We start from the raw sequence: 19,698 nt of genomic DNA on the forward strand, positions 1-19,698 counted from the left end.
GTTCTAGGGAACTCAGAAGCTACTTTGTGATATTTTGTCTGTCCTAATAAGAATATTATTAGTCCTTTTTAAGTACTATAAGCAGCATTTAGCAGTCTAAATTATAAATGCTAGGACAGGATTGTCAGAAAAAAATGAGTGCAATGCATCCATCTCTATAAGAAAAGATCTCTGAAGTGTTGTGAGAAAGTTCCAAGACATGGAGCACAATTTAACCAAGTCAGTACATGGTTTCATCAGTGATGCCAATTTAGAAGTTAAACAGAAGGTTGGTACGCTTCAGGCAATAAATGCATTACTGTGGTTTGCTTGTCTTAATAGAGATAACTAATAGGTGAAGTGAGACATTATTCAAAGTAAGTTGCATAGATGTGAGCAACAGTTTTCTTCCTTTCTAAGACACTGAAAATGATGCTAACACAAATTCATACTGACTCTTGTATCTTAAAACATCAGTTTGTATCTCAACAAGCCAATTATATCAAGGGCTATGGTGATTTTATGGAAGCATCAATCAGTGTTTGTAAAATGTGGTATAGATAGCTGTGCCTCATTCCTCTAGTCCATAAATATTAACCAGGCATGATCTACATGCACCATAAGGAACTGAGGGACCAGTATTCTGTCAGTGCCTGTACTGTCTGCCATGCGGTGGGAGCAGTTTCCTAATGGGAAAAATATTCTACTTGAGGTCTCCCCACTCAAAAAAAAAGAAAAAGCAAGCGTTAAGCCCTGAACACAAAATATTTGCCAACTACTGTGGTTCCCATCACTACAACACTAAGAGACCCAAAGAGTTTCCATGGCTCATTTTGTGACTTAAAAATCACTAGCTGTGAGCTGGTAATGCAGCTTGGAGTTGCAAATTTGCTCATTTAACTTCTAATCAGTTATTCTGACAATCCTCTAGAATAGTGCTAAGACCCCATAGCTTCAAACATGCAGATTAATGGGCCTAATTAATAGTTCTATAAAAGTTACTCCTACTGGTTCAGCTGAAAGCTTGTCTCCCTTTTTAAGCTACAACTAATGGGTTCTTATTCCAGCCACTAGAGGGAGAGATTACCACATGCAGTAAACCAGAGTATTATATAGTCACATAGGGGAGATCAATTGATAAGGATAAACAACTGGATCCACACTTTAATAAACAGGTAAAAAAATTAAACCCCCTGCTATAAACACACTATAACCCTGTGGCATTATGTTTCTATTTCATGACACAGGTTCTAAAATTTGTGTCTTGCATATTATATGACACAATAGCTCTGGAGTGAATGAATAACATGGGTTTAAATACACACACACAGCATATCTGTATTAAGACAAAATCTACATAAGTCATTTGGGGTCATCTAATCACATGGCCAACAGGTTTATATATATAAAAAAAACTTCCAGGCACAACGAACATGGGCAGTCTAAAGTCTCATGAGTGACCAAGATGGCAGAACACAGTGCATTTCAGATACAGAAATGTTTAATGGTGTTAAAGTGCTACTATTAAGCAGAACCATTGCTAACATTTAAACACAATTCCACTGCACTGCTAAATGAGGTTACCTTGTGTGTTTTTTTAATTTTTTGTCTTTTTACTGTTGCCCAGTCCTATCTAAAATAATAACATTAAATCTACAGGATTGAAATTAATAACCCATTAATTATAATCAGCAATAAGTTATGAGTTTTATAAAGCATTTTTTTTCTTATTTTTCTTTAGTAATGAAGGGTAGGCAAATTACTTAAAAGGTGAACAAACAAGTGTCATAAATGAGGTCTCTTTTTTTAAAAAAGGAGCAAAGTTTAAAACTTGATAAAGGAACAATACGAATCCTTGTGGATAAAAAGCTTAAAAGAAAGCAAAGAAGACCTCAAAGTGCAGGTTAGAAAGCTCATCTCAAAGGAAAAATGATAAAACATTGGATACAATATTATTTTTGTTAATAGCAACAGTTTCTGCACAGGTGCGAACTGTAGGCTTTCCCTGGAAAACCACTCTGGCAGTCTGTTGCCAACGAGAGACGTGCTATGTTAACTATGGATAAGGATCCAGGTGGCAAAGTTTGCAAAGGTACTCCAAAAAGGAAACCAAAGGAAGAGCCATAAAACCCGAGGAGAGTTCCTGTTCCTTTTGTGCCTGGCAGCAGGAAAAACAGGTCCCTTTCAATTGGTGTCAATTATAAAAGACATTTGCAGAATCATGCCTATGATTTCTAAAAAGACATTGTTGCATGTAGGTTCTGTCACCTGAACACTTTTACAAACATTTATCAAAATAATCTGCAAAAGAAAAAAAAAAGGTCATTGTGGCTCAGAACAGAGGCTGTGCCTTTCCTGAATGTCATTCCTTGTACAGGCTCATCTCTCTGCCTTTCACTCTCTGTGTTGCGAGGATCATACTCTAGGTCAGGAGTTACTTCTGCAGCCACTGAATCCAGAGAGCAGTTGCACTTTGTGCTGGTAAATTACAGCTTGATCCCCTAGTGCTAAACCCTGTGGCACGAGCTCTTGCCTCAAAACAATGTCCAGTGGAAAGTTGAACTGAATGGGAACTGCTTCCAGATTTCCAGCACCTCTCTTTCACAGGGCATGAGCAGAGCTTCTCACTATTACTGTTATTATTGTTAGGTAACAATGATCAAAGCTGGCTAGAGAAACCCAGTTGGGTAGAAAGCAGTGATTGAACTAGCTTCTGCTGGTGAGAGTACACAAACTGTCCAACTTCATAGTTCTCTTGTTCAATTTAAGAGAAAAAAAAGTCTGCTTTGAGCTGAGTGCTGGAATTTTTCAGAAGCCTGAAAAAGAAGCTTTGTCGTTCAGAATATTGTGCAAACTCATCGGAAGAGGCTGATCCAATAAACTCACCTTAGCTACTTTGTCCCATAAGCTTGGGACACATACATAGGTATCTCCCATGTATGCTAAATTATTACCATGTATATTGGACAGACTTGTTCTATTAGCACCACAAAGGGTTTGTTAAGTCTGGATATGGAGAAGGGGTAAAAAAATGGGTCACTTTTCAGGAGAAGTGACAACTTATGAAAGAGCCTGAATCACCAAGACCCTCTTTCCAATTAAATAATCTCTGAGCAAAACCTTCCACTATACATGGGCAGTCCAGCTGAAGCCAACTCAGTCCAACTGAAGATTACTGGAGTGCTTTCTCAGTTCAAAATAGCTATGGATTCAGCGCTAAGTTAGGATCTGGGGCTATGACAGTTTGGAGAGTGGTTCATTCCCCTGTTGGATTCCCACCCTCCTGTTGGCCCATGGAGCTGTTTTAGAGTTGCATCTTTTCAAGCTTAGCTGTTGATGTGTGATTTGGAGAAGGAAAAACACTGTATCTAAGCCCTGCTGCAAGAACTTCAATTGCCCCAAAGAATTCATCTGCTCTGCCCTAGCACCATGCTTTAGGAAGTGAAGGAGAGCTTGACACTAGCGCTGGAGTAACCTTCATCACTCCCAACACTCTGCAAACTGCTGTGGTCATCAATGTCACTCGTACTGGTTGTGCTGATATCATCCACGTCTCCATGGGAGAACTCTGTGCTTTCCACATCCACCTCAATTTCTTCTGCAAAAGAAGGAGATACACTTAGATTAGTGGCAGTGCAAGATCACAGGTCCCTTCAAGGGCATTGCAAGGGGAAGGGACTGATAATGTTTCCATCAATTCATTAGATTTTCGTCAGAAGTCCTGCTTATGAGCACACTAAGGCATAAAAAGGATTTTTAAAAACAGCCTTGTTACATCAGTGCTTTGAATAAATTATGACACTTGTTGGGTTGTACCAGATAACCTGGGTTCCCAGTTTAGCAGACTTTGGACTTCTATTTAATTACTGGCAAGGTGTCCAGGGCAAGAAAAAGAGTTTATTACTGCAGAGCTATTTAATTGCAAACATTTCAGTTAGATGGCTATTGGTTAGAATAAGGTGAAGACAAAACACTGATATGTACTGCCTGATCTTGGATTACACTAATATCAAAGAATTCAGGTTTTCATGGCTGGTAACATCATTAGGGTTTGTAGAATCTTTCGGGATCAAGTGCCGTGTTCTACTGGAGAAAGTTTTCCTTCCAGAAAAGGAAAACTTTCTGGAAGGAAAACTTTCTCCAGTAGAACACGGCACTTGATCCCGAAAGATTCTACAAACCCTAATTACACTAATAGTTACCAATACAGTTTGAAATCATGCTATGCAGAAAAGAGATACACCCCCCCTTATCAATCCATATTGAGGAGCTTTGTTGCAGACAGGGAAGAAATATTAAGTATAACATAGTTGAATCCAATGTTTATGCCTGTAGAAGGGGAGCAGTTTTCACCAAGTCCCCTTCTCACTGCAATCCTTTACCTCTCCATGTCTCCCCAAATTTTTGAGGAGTTCAGTGGGCTGTAATGGGAAGGGGGGGCAAGAAAGTCTTGTTCCACTGACACCATTGCCTTTCATGGCGGGGTGACCTTTAGATTAGCCCTATACATTGAGATGCAAACATCAAATAATTCTGCACTCTGAATGAATAACAAGGGTCAACGACACCCCTGCTTAACTGGCTTGATTCATGTTCTTATCACAGATTGGATGGATTGATAGAAGGCATTGGGATAGATTGTGAGCAATACTCCCTCTAAGCTGTGGAGTCTTGTGAGCAAAAATTCAACTTTGTGAGCTACTACATACATTAGCTTGCTCTGGGGCTATTTTTCCTGAGCTAAGACAAAAATGTGTGAGCCAGAGGCTAAAAACTGTGATCTAGCTCACACTAACTCAGCTTAGAGGGAACACATTGTGAGATGTACCTTTGGAATTAAAAATGCTGAGTCAAAGACTCAGAAAAAGTATATAGCACAGTCTAGGAGTATACTAATTTAGAAAGCAGGTGCGAAGACCAGGTATTTGAATTGTCCAATACGTTTAATTTTGTTACAAAGTAGAACATAGGGATCAAAGGTGAAGAAACCAAAATCTCTTTTTGAATTGGCTCTGACAGCATTTTCAAAGGTGCACCTAAATTACAGGTTTCTTTTTACAACTGTGAAACTTTAAAAAAAATAATTAAAACCAATATTCTAATTCAGGCCCAAATCTTCACTCCTCTGAAATGCCACTCTTGGTTCATGGATGGGATATTATTTCTACCACTATAGCAGGGGTGGCCAACAGTAGCTCTCCAGATGTTTTTTGCCTACAACTCCCATCAGCCCCAGCCAGCATGGCCAATGGCTGGGGCTGATGGGAGTTACAGACAAAAAACATCTGGAGAGCTACCGTTGGCCACCCCTGCACTATATCATTAAAAGATAGGGATGCTTTTGTATATCAAATCATTGCTTTATCATCTTTAGACAGTAAAGTGGGATTTCCAGAGGCAAGCATAATCAGCTGGAAGTGCCCTTGAATCTGGAGTCACTTTGGAAGAACATAGATATCCAAAACAGTTGGCCTTCCTTTTGTATAGTTTTTTAAAAACTTTAAATAATATTTTAATTAAATATTACAATATTTCAATAAAAATTAGTACATTCATCAAAATATCCATGAACAGGTATTTATTATTCTTTTTTAAAAAATCAAGCATTTTTATTTTTGAGAATTCTTGCCCCTTGTAATTCCATGTTGAAACTGGGTTAATATATTGATTATGTCAGATTCCAAGCCCAAGCCTGAATTAACAAGGATTGTGTAGCATAGATGAGATATATCAGGTTGACTTTTGAATATTTAAAATTAAAACATTCTAATAAGCTATTCTACCTTCCCACTTCTTAGGTATTCTAAAAATACTTGTACTGTTAACACAGACACAATGACCTGCATTTTAGTGCCCAAAGAGGTGCAAAGATCTGTCTTCATACTGAAATAAGTTTCAGTTTAGTATCTGTAAATTGCCAAGCTTTAATATAGACATCAGGCAATAAAAGTTGTAAATTAGCATGTGGTAACTCAGGAAGGCCATTCATTTACTTCCTTTACAATCATTGGAGGATCAAAAATGGAAGGTGAAACACTTTACCAAGATCAAACTCCCCACTGTACAAAAAAGGTACACTGGTGGTCTGGCCAAGTATGATACCAATCCTCTGCTTCTGTGGATTTTTATCAGATGCAGAAATGTGACATTTTCTAAACCTTTGGCTAAATGTTACTGATGTTTGTTTACTAAGTAATTCCATGCATGCTGTTGTTTAAATTCCTTCTTGGTAAATGGTTGTCTGTGTGGATCCAAGTTGGGAAGCAAAACTTTTACAAATTTACATGTGCAAAATGCAGCCAAAGTGAAACAACATTAAGTGTTATTGATAGCAATAGGAAAAACTTCCCATGCACCTCTGAAAATCAGAATTCCATATCTTGGGCTCGATTGTGTACTATGTCATCCATTATTCTCAGTACTGAACAGATCTGTGAGAAGGAGCCATCACACTATACAGAAACAAAGTTGAGTTGTATTGAAGAGCAACTTCTATTATGTGTTCCCTGCCTTTCTTCTAAGAAGTGCAGGGTGGCATACACAGGGATTTCCCATTTCATGTTATCCTCACAACAGCCCTGAGAAAGAGTGTGTGCTCAGCCCAAGGCTCAGCATGTTCATGGGGATCTAAGCCCAGATATCCTGATACTTTGTCTAACACTAACCATTGCACCACACTGGCTTTCATATAGGCCCATGGGTTAAAGTTGGTATCTGGAAATTGTTTAAGGAAAACAAAGCACAGAACTGGCAATATGCAGATGGTGGGGGAGCCAATCCCTCTTGCCTGTTGAATCAACTTAAAGCTATTAGGGCATGAAGCAGCCAAGAGAAGCAAAAACTCTCCACCCTTTGCATCCTTATATGAGTGCTGTAATGGCTACAAAGTCAAAGCAACAGGTAAAATACTCACCCCGCTCTGAATCAGAGCGATCTGAGGAAATGGTAGATCCAGTGCTGTCCATTCGTATTCGTTCTATCTCCTGAGAGCCCTGCAGCTGCTCCAGTCTTCGCTTTAAGAACCTCTGCTCTCTTTCCAAGTTTTCAAGCTGATGCTGGCTTCTCCTGTCAGCCTCTTCAAGTTTCTGCCACGACAAAAAGGCAAACCAGCACTTATTGATATGCATCCCTTGCCCAGCCACTTTCTGCCTCTTTCCGTCGCACATTTGAAACTAACTGCAGCTCTCTAATGGCACAAGACCTGTGTGCCAATGGCACCAAGCACCAATGGATCTCTTAGGCTGGGTTTGGGTTGGAAGGAAGAGAACAAAATCAAAGAGACTCTGAAAATCATGATTAATTCACATGGTAGTTGTCACCGGGTCCCCTCCACAAGTGAGTCTGGATTCCCAAACTCGTTCATGAACAGCCATGCCTTGATTGCTTTTAATGCTTCCCCTCCCCCACAGTCTAATTTTGGTGGTTGGCATATCCTTTGAAGATTTATTTAGGTTTTTTTCCCCAAAGCAGTTGCCCATTTGAACAACAGTTTATGTAATCTACTGCAGACTCCTTTGATTGCAGCTAGGAAATCTTACCAGGCCAATGCACGGGGTTTCCTGATGGCTGGCGCATTGCATAACTCTTAGGAGTCATCTCAGGCTAATGCCATCCGTTTAAGCAAGCAGGGTTCCCTTCCCTTGCTAAGCCCGAGCTGTTTCACTGTGTTTAAGCACAGCCTGATCCCTGTCAGCCTGGCACTACCCTTTGTGAAAGTGAACCATCAGGAGAGGAGTTGGGGAGCTGCAGACAGGGGCACCTACTGTGCTGTGTTAAAATAGTATGGCTCTTTGTTTTCTTATCGGCTATTGTGCGTCTGCTTCACTGTGGCTTCAGTACAATCTACAAAGCCTTTAGAATTTGCACAGATTTAACATGCATTTGTACCACAGATGCAACTTGGCAGCCTTTCCCTGTAGCAAGCAACCTGAGTCATTCACTCACTCTGGTTATTTGGAGCTGCTAGCCTTCTGGCTTACGGCAAATGTGTGCCTAGATTTGGATTGGAGGTGAAAAGAATAACATCAAGGGGAGTCCAAGCTACTGTGTTTCATTAGCATGAGATGCATTGCCTACTGTGGCACAGTATGTGGATTGGATCGTGTTGGTTGACAGGTCCCATTTTGCTTCTGGGGGGTTGATATGATTGACTTATTATTTTTAAAAAAACCTTCATTTTCAAAGAATATTAAGCCAAACTTGAACAAAGGTTGTTTTAAAGCTATACATTATATATTAATAAGGAACACATTCTCATTTATTTCTTTTCACCACCATGTGAATCTGGTCAGGATGAAATGTAGTGTCTTGCCAAAATTCAACCTGGGGCTTTTGAACCAGAGCCTTTCACAACTGCAGTGAACCCGCTAGCCATTCAAAAGACTGCTTGATTTTAAGATGACAGTTCCAAATGAAGCAGGTTTAGGATTGGTGCTATACCTTATTTACTGCTCAAAATGAGAGAGAAGGTATCTCACTGCTAGTGCTACATATACCAGATATATTTGAGGGGGAGGGGGGGGGTTGGAATATAAACATGCCACTACAAGGAGTATCATGGAAGATACAACTCTCATTGAAATCAATGTCATGGGATTAATCCCTGGAACAGAATTACCCTTTCTTAGGTCAGATATGCCTGCTGGATTGTGATCTGATTACAAAATCGAGCATATTGGATGGTTCTGGCAAAACAGCAGCTGCTGCAACTCTTACCTTGATATGTGCTTTGGCTTTGTTGAGCAGCCCAAGGGTTGTGTGTCTGGTGCAGTCAGGTCCTAGTGGTATCAGAACTTTTAAACGTTCTAGACACAGGCGAAGGTGAGCTCGTCTGCAGTGAGGAGAAACAGGGTTAGAAGCAGGGCTGCATCTTGTACTGACACAGCCCTTCCCCACAAGGGCCTCCGGCACCATCCAGTTCCCTCAGGTAACTGCAGCAGCTTCAGCGTATCATGTCTGGCACTCAACACCATTATCTATCTGTGTCAAACCTCTGATGTGAACTGTATTTCTTTGCTACAATCCTGATGCTTTTCTTCATCAGATGAACTTACAGAAGGAAGTGCAAATATAAGCGCCCTCGCTATCCACTGCCTTGCTCTTGAAGGTTGGGGGACTGAGTGGGTCTAGCCATTTACTGTGCCATAAGATCTGATACTGATTCACTTTCCCAAACTAATAATTCTAGAGGGGTAGCTGTGTTGGTTAGTTCCAGCAAAATTAAACAGAAGTCCAATGGCATCTTAGAGACTAACAAAGGTTATTGCTGCATAAACTTTTGATAGATGCATGTAACATAAATACATCATGCATATGACACACAAAAAACTCATACTGCAAAAAATGTTGGTGTTTAAGGTTTCAACGGACTTCAGTTTAACTTTTCCAGATTGGTACATGTGTTGCCAACTTAAGCAAAAGCCAAGTCATACACATGTTTGCCACAGAGCTTCCCCAATTGCTCCTCCTTTTTAGCCAGACAAGTAAATCTGTGATATCAAGAAAGCATTTAACAAGTAAACTATTAAGGAAGCTGGGCCTCCCTTTGGGGCCACTGTGGAAGTTCAAATTTTGCTAATGACATTTCTTCCACCCTCTCCTTGCCAGGTTGTGGGATACTCATGCTTCCAGCAGCCCATTCACCCATGCCTATAACTGTAGTTGGCCATCCACCTGTCAATCTGCAACTGCAGTCTTTCTGGAGCCGCTGCTCAATCCTTTTTAACTTTCTGATGCAATAGATTAGAAAAAAATATAAGGACGACTAAGGCCTGCTACAAGTGGAAAGCGTAAAACTTATACACAAACTTTATAATGACACTGGTATACAAGGCTATTCAGAGGCTTCAGTCTCTGCTGATCACCTTTGTTCAAGGTTTCAGTCTTCAGAAGAATAACATGATAAAGGCACAAAGTGAAAAGACCACATGGAAACACAGATGTAGGCAACTGCTTTGACACAGGCTTGTAGAACCAAAGCAACATCCTTTCCTAAATGACAATGTTTCGTGTTTGCCAAGAGAACACTATGTTTAGCAAGACATATCCACAGGAATTAATAAACTGATCTGCCCCAGACACTGTAGGAAAAATCAACCCATCTCCCTCACAGTTATCAGACTATCTGACCTGGTATAAGCTTCAGGAATGAAAATTATCTGAGAGGGAAGAGCCAGTCAACAGCAACCATTGTTTGTCTATTATCAATTTTAACTTTTGTAAGATGCTTTGGGAGCCAATCTGGCTGAAAAGTGGAATATACATGTAAAACATTAATTTCATAACTGTGATTATCAGTTTGGCAAGGATTAAACAACATCCATCACAAATTCTTGATTCAACCAAGAAAATCTTATAATGCCAAAGATAAGCATAGTGGCCACGTGTGTTAAATACCACATCATTTCCCCCTCCTCCTCATCAACGTTTTCAACATCCAGTTGTTGTTTTTAGAGAACCTATTTAAGAGGTTTCCTATTAAGGATCAACAAGGAGCTTGAGTGAGAATACTGCATGATAAAAATGACACACTGAGTACAAGTAGTACACCAGCTGTGTTTTGGCTGTTTCAATGTGTATGCAAATTGTGTTAATTGCATATATCATAATACACAAATTTCTTTGCACAATTCATTTCCATAGGTATTTTTTGGATGATAATACTCAACAACGAACAGTTTATCTTCACACAGCATGATATACTGCACATCAGCAATGTGATCAAGTGATGTCATTTCCTGTATGAAACAGCTATCATGATAGGACAGAACTTTCTCACTTGACATCATTTCATTACCCAATGTATTTCAATGGAAGCAAGTTTTCAGCTATCTGTCACTGAACTAAGAAATGCACATACTTGATTAAACTAATCTTTTGTTCTGGATTCCACTCCAACTAGGCAAAAAAACTCTGAAACTTCTGCTATGATAACTAAATTGTAAAGTACTTTCAACTTCCAACATTAAGTACAGTTTCTGTGTTCTTAACTAGGCCTTGAGTTCAGCATGAGTTCACAGGAACACAGCTCCTGAACCTTTCTGACAGTCCCCCCCCTCCTCTCCACCTACCTTGTCCATTGAATAATAGGTACAGCTGCATAACAATCCCTGGATAAGGAAAGCGGGCAGTCAGCCAGCTACCAGGGGCTTTGCCACACCCCCAGCAGCCCTTATTAACCCTTGGAGAAGCCCACACCACCCTTTCTCCACTTCTTATGTGATTTTGGCTGGGGGATGACTTGGTCTTTTGACGAGGGGGGGGTGAGCAAGGAGAGCCCCAGGTGAGCAAATCTGAGATTTCAGTACCATGTTGTGGTATGTTGTGTCCAAAGCCCTCTTAGGTAGAAGCAAAATCATGGTCTTTAGGAGGAACCAGAAAGCAATAAGGATCTACCAACATATGGCAGATCACATACTTCACAGTAACCTACCCCTGTCAGAAGATCAGTTGCTGTATTTTTGGCCGGATGGAGCTTCTAGACAACTCATACAGCACAGACTCATCCAGCCTTCATGCTGATACCAAAACAGGGCTTGTCAGTCTAGCTGCAAGAGCCCAGTCCAACAGTATGGTGCTCTTGTTCCCCACCCCACCCTGCCTTCTCATGAAATGGAGTGGATAAACAGCTACTACCACAAGTTTAGTGACCAGAGGAGGGTAGAATCCACCAATGATCATGCCTACTCTAGAATTAGCTTACTCACTTGATTTCCCACTCATGGCCAGACACAGACTAAGACGTAGGCTTAACTCTAAACAAAAAAGTTTAAAATTAAAACGTAAACTGTGTTTTATGCCATTTGCAACCTTTAAATAGGACTGATTATTCCAACATCATCCGCAACAATATATTCACTTCTATCTCAATTTTCTTCCTGTTCCAAATCTATAGTACATTAAAAAGATGGAAAATTGCTTTCAATCCACCAAACAAAAACATTAAATGAGAGCTGAGGAAGTCTATTATAAACAACCAACTGAATATAAGAGAATAATCACCTGGTTGTAAACTGCAAATCCTCTCAAAAGTAGAATATTCAGGTTTACAATCTCACCAATTTATATATATAAAACATAAAGACATTTTAAAATTCTAAAATTAAATGTGTTTTGATAGGTCTTTATCACCAGCATATTACCCAAATATGCATAGCTTAAAACATCATCTCTTCTGTGATGAGATAAACACTAGAGACGTAAATCTTATTTAATAAATCCATCATTAATCAATGGCATTTTTATCATGTAAATGTTTAGATATTAACAAGTTTGCAATCTATCTATCCCACATACATATATTATATATTATTTATTAGTTCAGGGTTTTTTAAAAAAAAATAAATAAATCCCCTTTTAACATGTGCACAGATGATTAACCAGCATGGGAAAATGCAGGTTCCATAGGACATAGATGGTCCTACAGTGTACAGGTAGCTCTTTGCCAGTTTTCCAAACCTTGGAAAATGTTTAAAGGTTTATAGCAAAATCTAAATGGTAAATTAATAGTTACCATTTCATATTTCACATCCCAAATAAAAACAAGATAATAACAATTCAATCACAACAAGACATGCCAGTTATGAATTAACAAATAATTAAAATGTTTGGATCTTAAATTATATTCTATTTATATGATACCATTAATACTTATGGGGACTGACATCATGCAATGTAACCAAGAAAGCTAGGTTGCAGTGCAGAGGAGCCTACAGCATAGCAGCAAGTAATGTATTTCCCACCGTCCAGTAATGATAGGTAATCTCAGAACTAATGCTGAGTTACTTGAGTATTCTTCTGCTCTGCAATGGTTCTTAGCAGTCTTCTGATCTAAACTGACTAATAAAATGTTGATAGCCATTCGTTCACATATCCCTATCATCCTTAGCATGAACTAATCTCCCTGATGCTTATTCACAACCTGCGAGTGCAACTGAAATCCCCAGATCGATAACACAATGACGTCAGCCTCTCCGTTGGCACTGAAGGCATTCTGTCCCTGAACGCCTTCATCAGTCATGTTAGTAGACAAAGGAGGAGAGCATGAGCTCAGTCCCACTGAATGGAAGCCGAAAAAATTGTCTGGGCGCTTTATTTACATTTTGTATTTCAAATCCACTATTGTAAGTCATCTGAAAGGAGCCTGGGGCAGGGAGGGGTGTGAGGAGTGGATAATCATGCAATTATATCACTGACAAGCAAGGATGATTAAGGGTGGTGGGGTCAGGGGTTTGGCTGATGAACTGTCAGAAGAAGAGCAGCACCCACTAGAGAGGACAGCCTGTCAAGAGTTTGCATTCTAAACCTCCCTTGACAAAAGCCCTGTAATTCACTTGGAAAAACAGCCTCAAGGCTCCCTGACTTGGCAAATAAGGACTTTGCACAGGAATGCCTTTGATTTTTCAAAAAATGAACTAATTTTTTAAATTAAAAAAAGCACTTAAAATCTAGGGAATTAGCTATTTATCTTTAACTCCTGTCCTGACTTCGGCATCTTTCCTAAAACAATGACATCTAATCCATATTGTTTCACTGTGAAGAGGTTATCCCAGAAAACATTAAAATTGACAGCTGCTGACTTTTAACAGCGTCTGCCCCAGCAATGAATGCACTGGGCAAATGCCTCACAAAGGACTTTCTAACTCATAACAGACCTCCAATCCCAAGTCAGGGTGCTACCTTAAGTCCTGAAGCAACTAGCAACTCATTCACCAGAATGAACAGGACATCATGGGACTTGCAGAGAAAACAGTTTAATCATAGTGAGCCAATGTAGGTACTAGTTTGATATCAGATTAGGACCACAGAGAGCTTTGTTCAAATCCATCCATAAAGCTTACTGGATGCCCTGGGCCAGTTACTGTCTCACAGCCTAACCTACCCCACAGGGTTACTGAGAAGATACTGCACAAGATAAAAAACACATAAGCTGCCCTGTGCTCCTTGGAGAAGGGTGGCATTAAATTGTAATCATTAATTTAGAAAATAAATGACAGTCCCATAATTTCAGTTGTAAAATAAAGAAGCAAATTTCCCTGTATCATGTGAAACTGATCATGATGTACACTGAGCAGAACAGACAGAGTTTACAGATGAATTCACTGTTAAAACACATGACCTGAGATTTATAATTCATACAAAATCTACCCTTGGAAAAGCTTTTACACCTTTTCCTTCTGTGCTCTTTTCACAATGAAAACTGCCACCAGTGCCATCAGTTCAAGATCTCTACTGGGGTTTCTCCATCAGATTAATGCAGCTTGGGAATAGTGTTTGTTTTTACAGGAAAGTGGAACAAGAAAACGAGACACTCTCCTCTTAAAAGTGCACCCCCATAAACTGCATTCTATTTTCACTAAAAGGACAGTGGAATGTCATGTACCATGCACTTTGGCTCTAATATACCCTAGGCAACCATTGCTCTTCAAGCACTGATTTCCAAATGGTGAAGTGGACAGATCAGTGGATTGCAGGACAGTAATGGGTGGCTTGATGTGGCAGGGGCAAGGCCAGCACAGATGAACTTCACATTCAGGTTGAAGCTGCTAAATTAGACCCAAAGGAAGACACAGTTCTGCCACCATTTTTTATAACCACTCTTTCGGAAAGCCACATCAGTGGCTACATTAGTGTCATCTGTGCAGATATTTTTTGGAACATACTAAATGGGCATAGTACACTGAGTTTCTTTCAAACATCCTGGAAGTGAGCAGGATGGGTGTGAGCCATGTTCAGCTTGGTATCACAAAGAAATCAAGCAAAACAGGATGAACTGTTAGGCCAAACCCTTCTGGCCCAGTTACTAGCTTCCCTGCCCAATCTTCATATGTAGCAGGGGTTCATGTACCCTTTGCAACTCAGATACTTCTCCTGAGTCTGAAGGGCTCTTGCCCAACTACTGGCTCTCCTGTTCAACACAACTCTCAAAGGCAGTCCACCTATCAGGCAAGGTGACTAAAGATTTTATGTAGTGACAGAATATGAAAAAAGCACAAGGGCGGGGGGGCGGAAAGCACATCCAAATAGAGGGTAGTATTGCAAAATTTTCCTTAGGTCTCAATGTCAAGCTGGTTCCACACAAGCCAAGCATGGATCAGTTACTATTATTGGTAAATGCACTTAGTGGTGGTTCACGTGACATGGTCATCAATGCACTTCCATTCTTTCTTCATTGTAGCCCTATTTTTCTAGAAACTGATTTGCTGTATTCTTGTTTTATTTTTGCTCTCGTGCAAAGAGAAGTATAGTCTCTGTGGTGTGTGGATGGTCTCTCATATTCTCAGGACAGTTCATGTTCTGGAGCATGTTGGAAAGCACAACTTTGGTTGTCAGCCTCTAAACTGCTCACTGTGGTTACTTTTTAAAATAATTCTTGCAGTTACATCATTGGCATCATTTATATTTGTATTACTATTTACAATAAGGAGAAATTCCTGTTGTCATGACATATTGCTAATACTTCCAGTGTTGTCAGTAAAGAGAATGGGAAGCAGTTCTTGAACATAATGGAAAATATTCTTTTCTCTGATGGGAAAATCTAGCAGGTAAATGATTTCAAAAGCACAACATCTACCGAGGTGAAAATCCTCCACAACTCCAGCCAATATCTAAATAGCAACAACTTTACTGTGGAGAATGGCCCTACTGTGGAACCATGCCGAGTCTTAGGTTAAAGTATGTGCTGGTGGAAGATAAAGGGGTGAGGGAAGGGAGGAAGTTCTCTTTTGCTATCTTTAGGTTTGCCAGCAGCCTGCATAAAAGAAGTTCTGCCCCTTTAATAGAGGCTTGAAGTGTAAAAATGAGTAGCTGAAACTCTTTCACTGCATGAAGCTAAGCAACATTGTCTGGTAAACAACATCCCATTAAGCCTTCGGTAAAGGAGCAGAACATTTTTTTCTCCAGGCTGTTGGCAGCCCCACCTAGCTTTCCTTCTGAAGCAGCCACCAAAACAGTCACATGACCCCAATGATTGCAGCTTTCACTTCATGTTTGTCTGGCAGCAGTCTTTTTAAAAAACAAACAAACTCTAAACAGACAAGCAAAGTCTCCTGATATTACCTGGCCACATTGCCTTTATTTTGGGGGAAGTATTTATTATTTATTTACTTCACTTATACCCCACCTTTCTCCCCAGGGGCAAGTCATAACGGCTTACATCATCCCCCTCTTCTCCATTTTATCCTCATAACAACCCTATGGAGCAGGTTAAACAGAGAGAGAGGGACTGGCCCAAGGTCACCCAGCAAGCTGGGTTCCCAGATCCTAATCTGACACCCTAACAATTACACCATGTTGAGGTAAGGCCATTTGAGTGTGAGACAGAAAGTACAGGCTACAAGTAATTATATATGTTAATACACAGAGAACCATTTTCCAGTATACTCCGTAGATCACATTAAACTCGGATGTAAAGCCATGCTGTCTAGAACTCAGCAACCACAACACCTCTCATCAGAAAACTGCTCTCTGCCATGAAAAGCATTCCATCTAGTCTCTGAATTTTTAAAAAACAGTGCTAACATGAGGTCCACTTGCAAGCAATTCAGTAAGGGTCCTTGCAGAACAGGGAGCGTAGATGCAGAGGAAGATAAGGTGCCTGTGCCTTTAACGGCTGTGCAGAAAGAACCGTCTGAGGAGGTGCTCCTTGAATGCGAGGAGGAGAAAGACTGCACTGGCTGAAAATGTCCTGCACGAATGCACATTTTCTATTTTCCTGAAACAAAATGTGTGTGACTCAAGTGCATGTGTGATGAGATAGATTGCTTTCCCTGCCAGACTGTGTCAGTATCTCCTTTACTCAATGTATAAAACCCCACATTGCATTTGTCACCAAATCGGACAGGATTCCTCCTCCTCCTCCCACTTGGTGAGTGGCTGCCCATCTGCGGAGCACTGCAATTCAGAGACTACTCTCCACAGTTACAAATGACATCACTCCCTCTGATTATATAATGCTCTGGGAGGAAGCCTATTTTTATAAGCATTTACTGCATAGCTCTGTAGTCCTACTGTACTGTGAATATCCAAAGTCAGACACTGTTTCTTCTGCTTCTTAGGCACAGTGGAGAGAAATTGTGCCAAAACTCATGGTGTAGGCATTCTAATTGCACATTCTCCATAGAATTCAGTGGTTTGGTTTGTTTTGTTTTTTTACATACAAAGATTTAACAAGGTGGCACCAGTACAGTGGGTTTAGCTAGGATTCACAGAAAAGTCTTACATTATTTGTGTGTGTGTGGGGGGGGGGAGACACATAGAAGTTGGTTCCAATGTTTGTGCAGGGTAGAAGCTCAATGAATACAAGAACCACTCACAGCATGGATTCCCCTCCAAGGACATGGAGCCTCCATCAATGATATATATGATGCTGGTGCACAGACCCTCTACTTCACAAGAAGGATTGATGTGGAGAGCTGTTCTCATGCACCTGAGTTTATTATTATGGCTGCCACATAAGAGTAGCTGAACATGTCCATGGCTTGGTGTTGGTTCCATAAGGCAACCTTAATGCCAGTTACCTACAAATGGGGACAATTCCAACAGCTTCTCTGTGGCAGTCACATTGCCCGAAACCAACCCACACAATATTTTTTTGTCACATCCTAACATTTCACAGACACCCCACCCCCACCCTACACACACAGCAGGCATCCACATGGATCTCAACTTTTGTGAAGGACTCAACTTGAGTTCATACTGAAGGGCTGATAACAGTTCCACAGGTTTGCTGAACTTCTGTTGGCCTCTTTCCTAAATGCAGCTTGAACACTACCCCGTACTGGGGTCCACAGAGTCTTCTACCAAGTTAGGTACCTGACAGTGGAGAGGACAAAACATATCGGAGGCATTCCAAATTAGAGAGTTACAAAGCTGCTGGTAGCCACTGTACTGACTACCTGGGAGCAAGCTTAAAACGTTGCAATCAGTCATTAGAATCATTTGTGCTGAGATGGGGTATCACCTGTGCACATATCTTTAACACTTCTATTTATTTTTGCATACAAGAATAATAAGACAGAAAAAGGTAAAGGTAGTCCCCTGTGCAAGCAGTCATTTCCAACTCTGGGGTGATGTCGCATCACAATGTTTTCGTGGCAGACTTTTTACAGGGTGGTTTGCCATTGCCTTCCCCAGTCATCTACACTTTCCTGCCAGCAAGCTGGGTACTCATTTTACCAACCTCAGAAGGACAGAATAATACACAACAATAATACACATGATTCAATCTGGCTAAAGGTATATCCAAGTGACAGCTTCCTTCTCTAGTGCCTTATTGCACACCTCCAAGTGTAGAAAATAATGACACCACAAAAATTAGGATCACAGACAGGGCAGAGCTATTATACAGTCTTTCTTCACTTTCAGCCCTGTGGACTCCACCAACTCTGCCTTGCCACAGGGAATGCCACAGATTAACAGTGCAATCTTAACTAGGTTTACTGAGGACTATTCATGGGGCTTAATCCCAGGGAAGTGTTCTTAAAATGCCACAGTGTTTGCTGTGCAAAGGTGCCAGTGTGGCTTAATCTTGGTTGGGGAGAGGAAACCTGGCAATGAGACACTTGATCAAGGCCTTAGTCTTTAAAGGGAATGGGACCACAATGGAGGGAAACAAATATCACTGGAGAAAATGAAATGTTAATATATCTAATTTTCAATGTGGCCAAGTCTGTGGACACTGAAATCCAGATACTAGATCCATGGAAAGACAACACAGAGTTTTCTACAAATTTGAAAAAGGCTCCAAATTTGCAGGGGGCAAAAGATACACTGGGGTGGTTTAACTCCCCCCCCCCCCCGCTAATAATAGAAGCGGTGCCTGTAGCTTTAAGAACCTCAGTGACCATTATTAGGCAGCCACAACAGTATTACCAGCTGTCTAGCCTTAGTTTCTTTCAGTTAGAGGCAGCAAGAGGAGCCAGGGCCCTTTCAAAAGCAGTTTTGGTTGTTGAGGGAAGACTCATAGCTGCCAGTCCTGGCCCCACCCACCAGGCAATGATATTATGTGACTTGCATGACTCACCGAGGCCTGTCTGCTTGCTATTGTTCAACAACAGCCACTCCACAGAAGACAGCGTTGTGTAGTGGTTAGAAGTTCAGACCAGGATCTGGGAGATCCAGGTCATCACTTTGCCATGGAAATTCATTGGATGACCTTGGAGCACTTACACATTCTCAGACTAACCCACCTCAGAGCTGTGAGGATAAAATGGAGAAGAGAATGATGTGAGCTGTTTTGGGTCACCACTGAGAAGAAAGCTGGGGAATAATGTAAATAAATTACACAAATGGAGTAATAAGTATACCTGAAGGTGTGGGGGTTGGGAATATAAGGGTTAGGTGTTTTGGTGGGTGGGACAGACAAAAAGAAGCACAGAACTTTGAGAGTATGGAAGTCGTCAGGACAACAAAAAGAGGAAATAATGTGGAGAGGGGGACAGTACTGAAAGTAATGTATATCCTGCGAGTCCTTGTGGTTTTCCATTGTGCAACTGGACCCATCACAAAACTGGGCCATAATTTTCCCAGGTAGGCGCTACCAGGGAAAATGAAGTAGGGAAAACTGAAGGTGGAGGCAGATATAGATAGGTTGGTTTATGGGTAGGAAAAAAAGGAGGAAGTTGACAAGGTTATAATGGCTTTCAGAGAAGGTAAAAAGGAAATAAAGTGGTTGAGGAGAAAATGAAATGCCCACACAAGTCCTTGCAGGTCTCCCTTCAA

At 40.7% G+C, this 19,698-nt stretch overlaps 1 protein-coding gene across 2 annotated transcripts in view; it reads right to left on the reverse strand.

Moving 5' to 3' along the window:
• Nucleotides 1-1,117: 1,117 nt before the first annotated feature.
• MXI1 (MAX interactor 1, dimerization protein) overlaps nucleotides 1,118-19,698 on the reverse strand; it is a 76,293-nt gene continuing 57,712 nt past the window's right edge. For both annotated transcript variants that reach the window (XM_060241692.1, XM_060241694.1), the window contains exons 4-6: nucleotides 8,695-8,809; nucleotides 6,893-7,064; nucleotides 1,118-3,577 (exon numbers count right to left, since the gene is read on the reverse strand). In XM_060241692.1, the coding sequence (XP_060097675.1) occupies nucleotides 3,414-3,577; nucleotides 6,893-7,064; nucleotides 8,695-8,809 (451 nt within the window). In that variant the 3' untranslated portion in view covers nucleotides 1,118-3,413. The remainder of the gene's footprint in view (nucleotides 3,578-6,892; nucleotides 7,065-8,694; nucleotides 8,810-19,698) is intronic.

The sequence above is a fragment of the Heteronotia binoei genome, chromosome 6 (genome assembly GCF_032191835.1).
Source record: "Heteronotia binoei isolate CCM8104 ecotype False Entrance Well chromosome 6, APGP_CSIRO_Hbin_v1, whole genome shotgun sequence".
In the NCBI taxonomy this organism is placed as follows: Eukaryota; Metazoa; Chordata; class Lepidosauria; order Squamata; family Gekkonidae; genus Heteronotia; species Heteronotia binoei.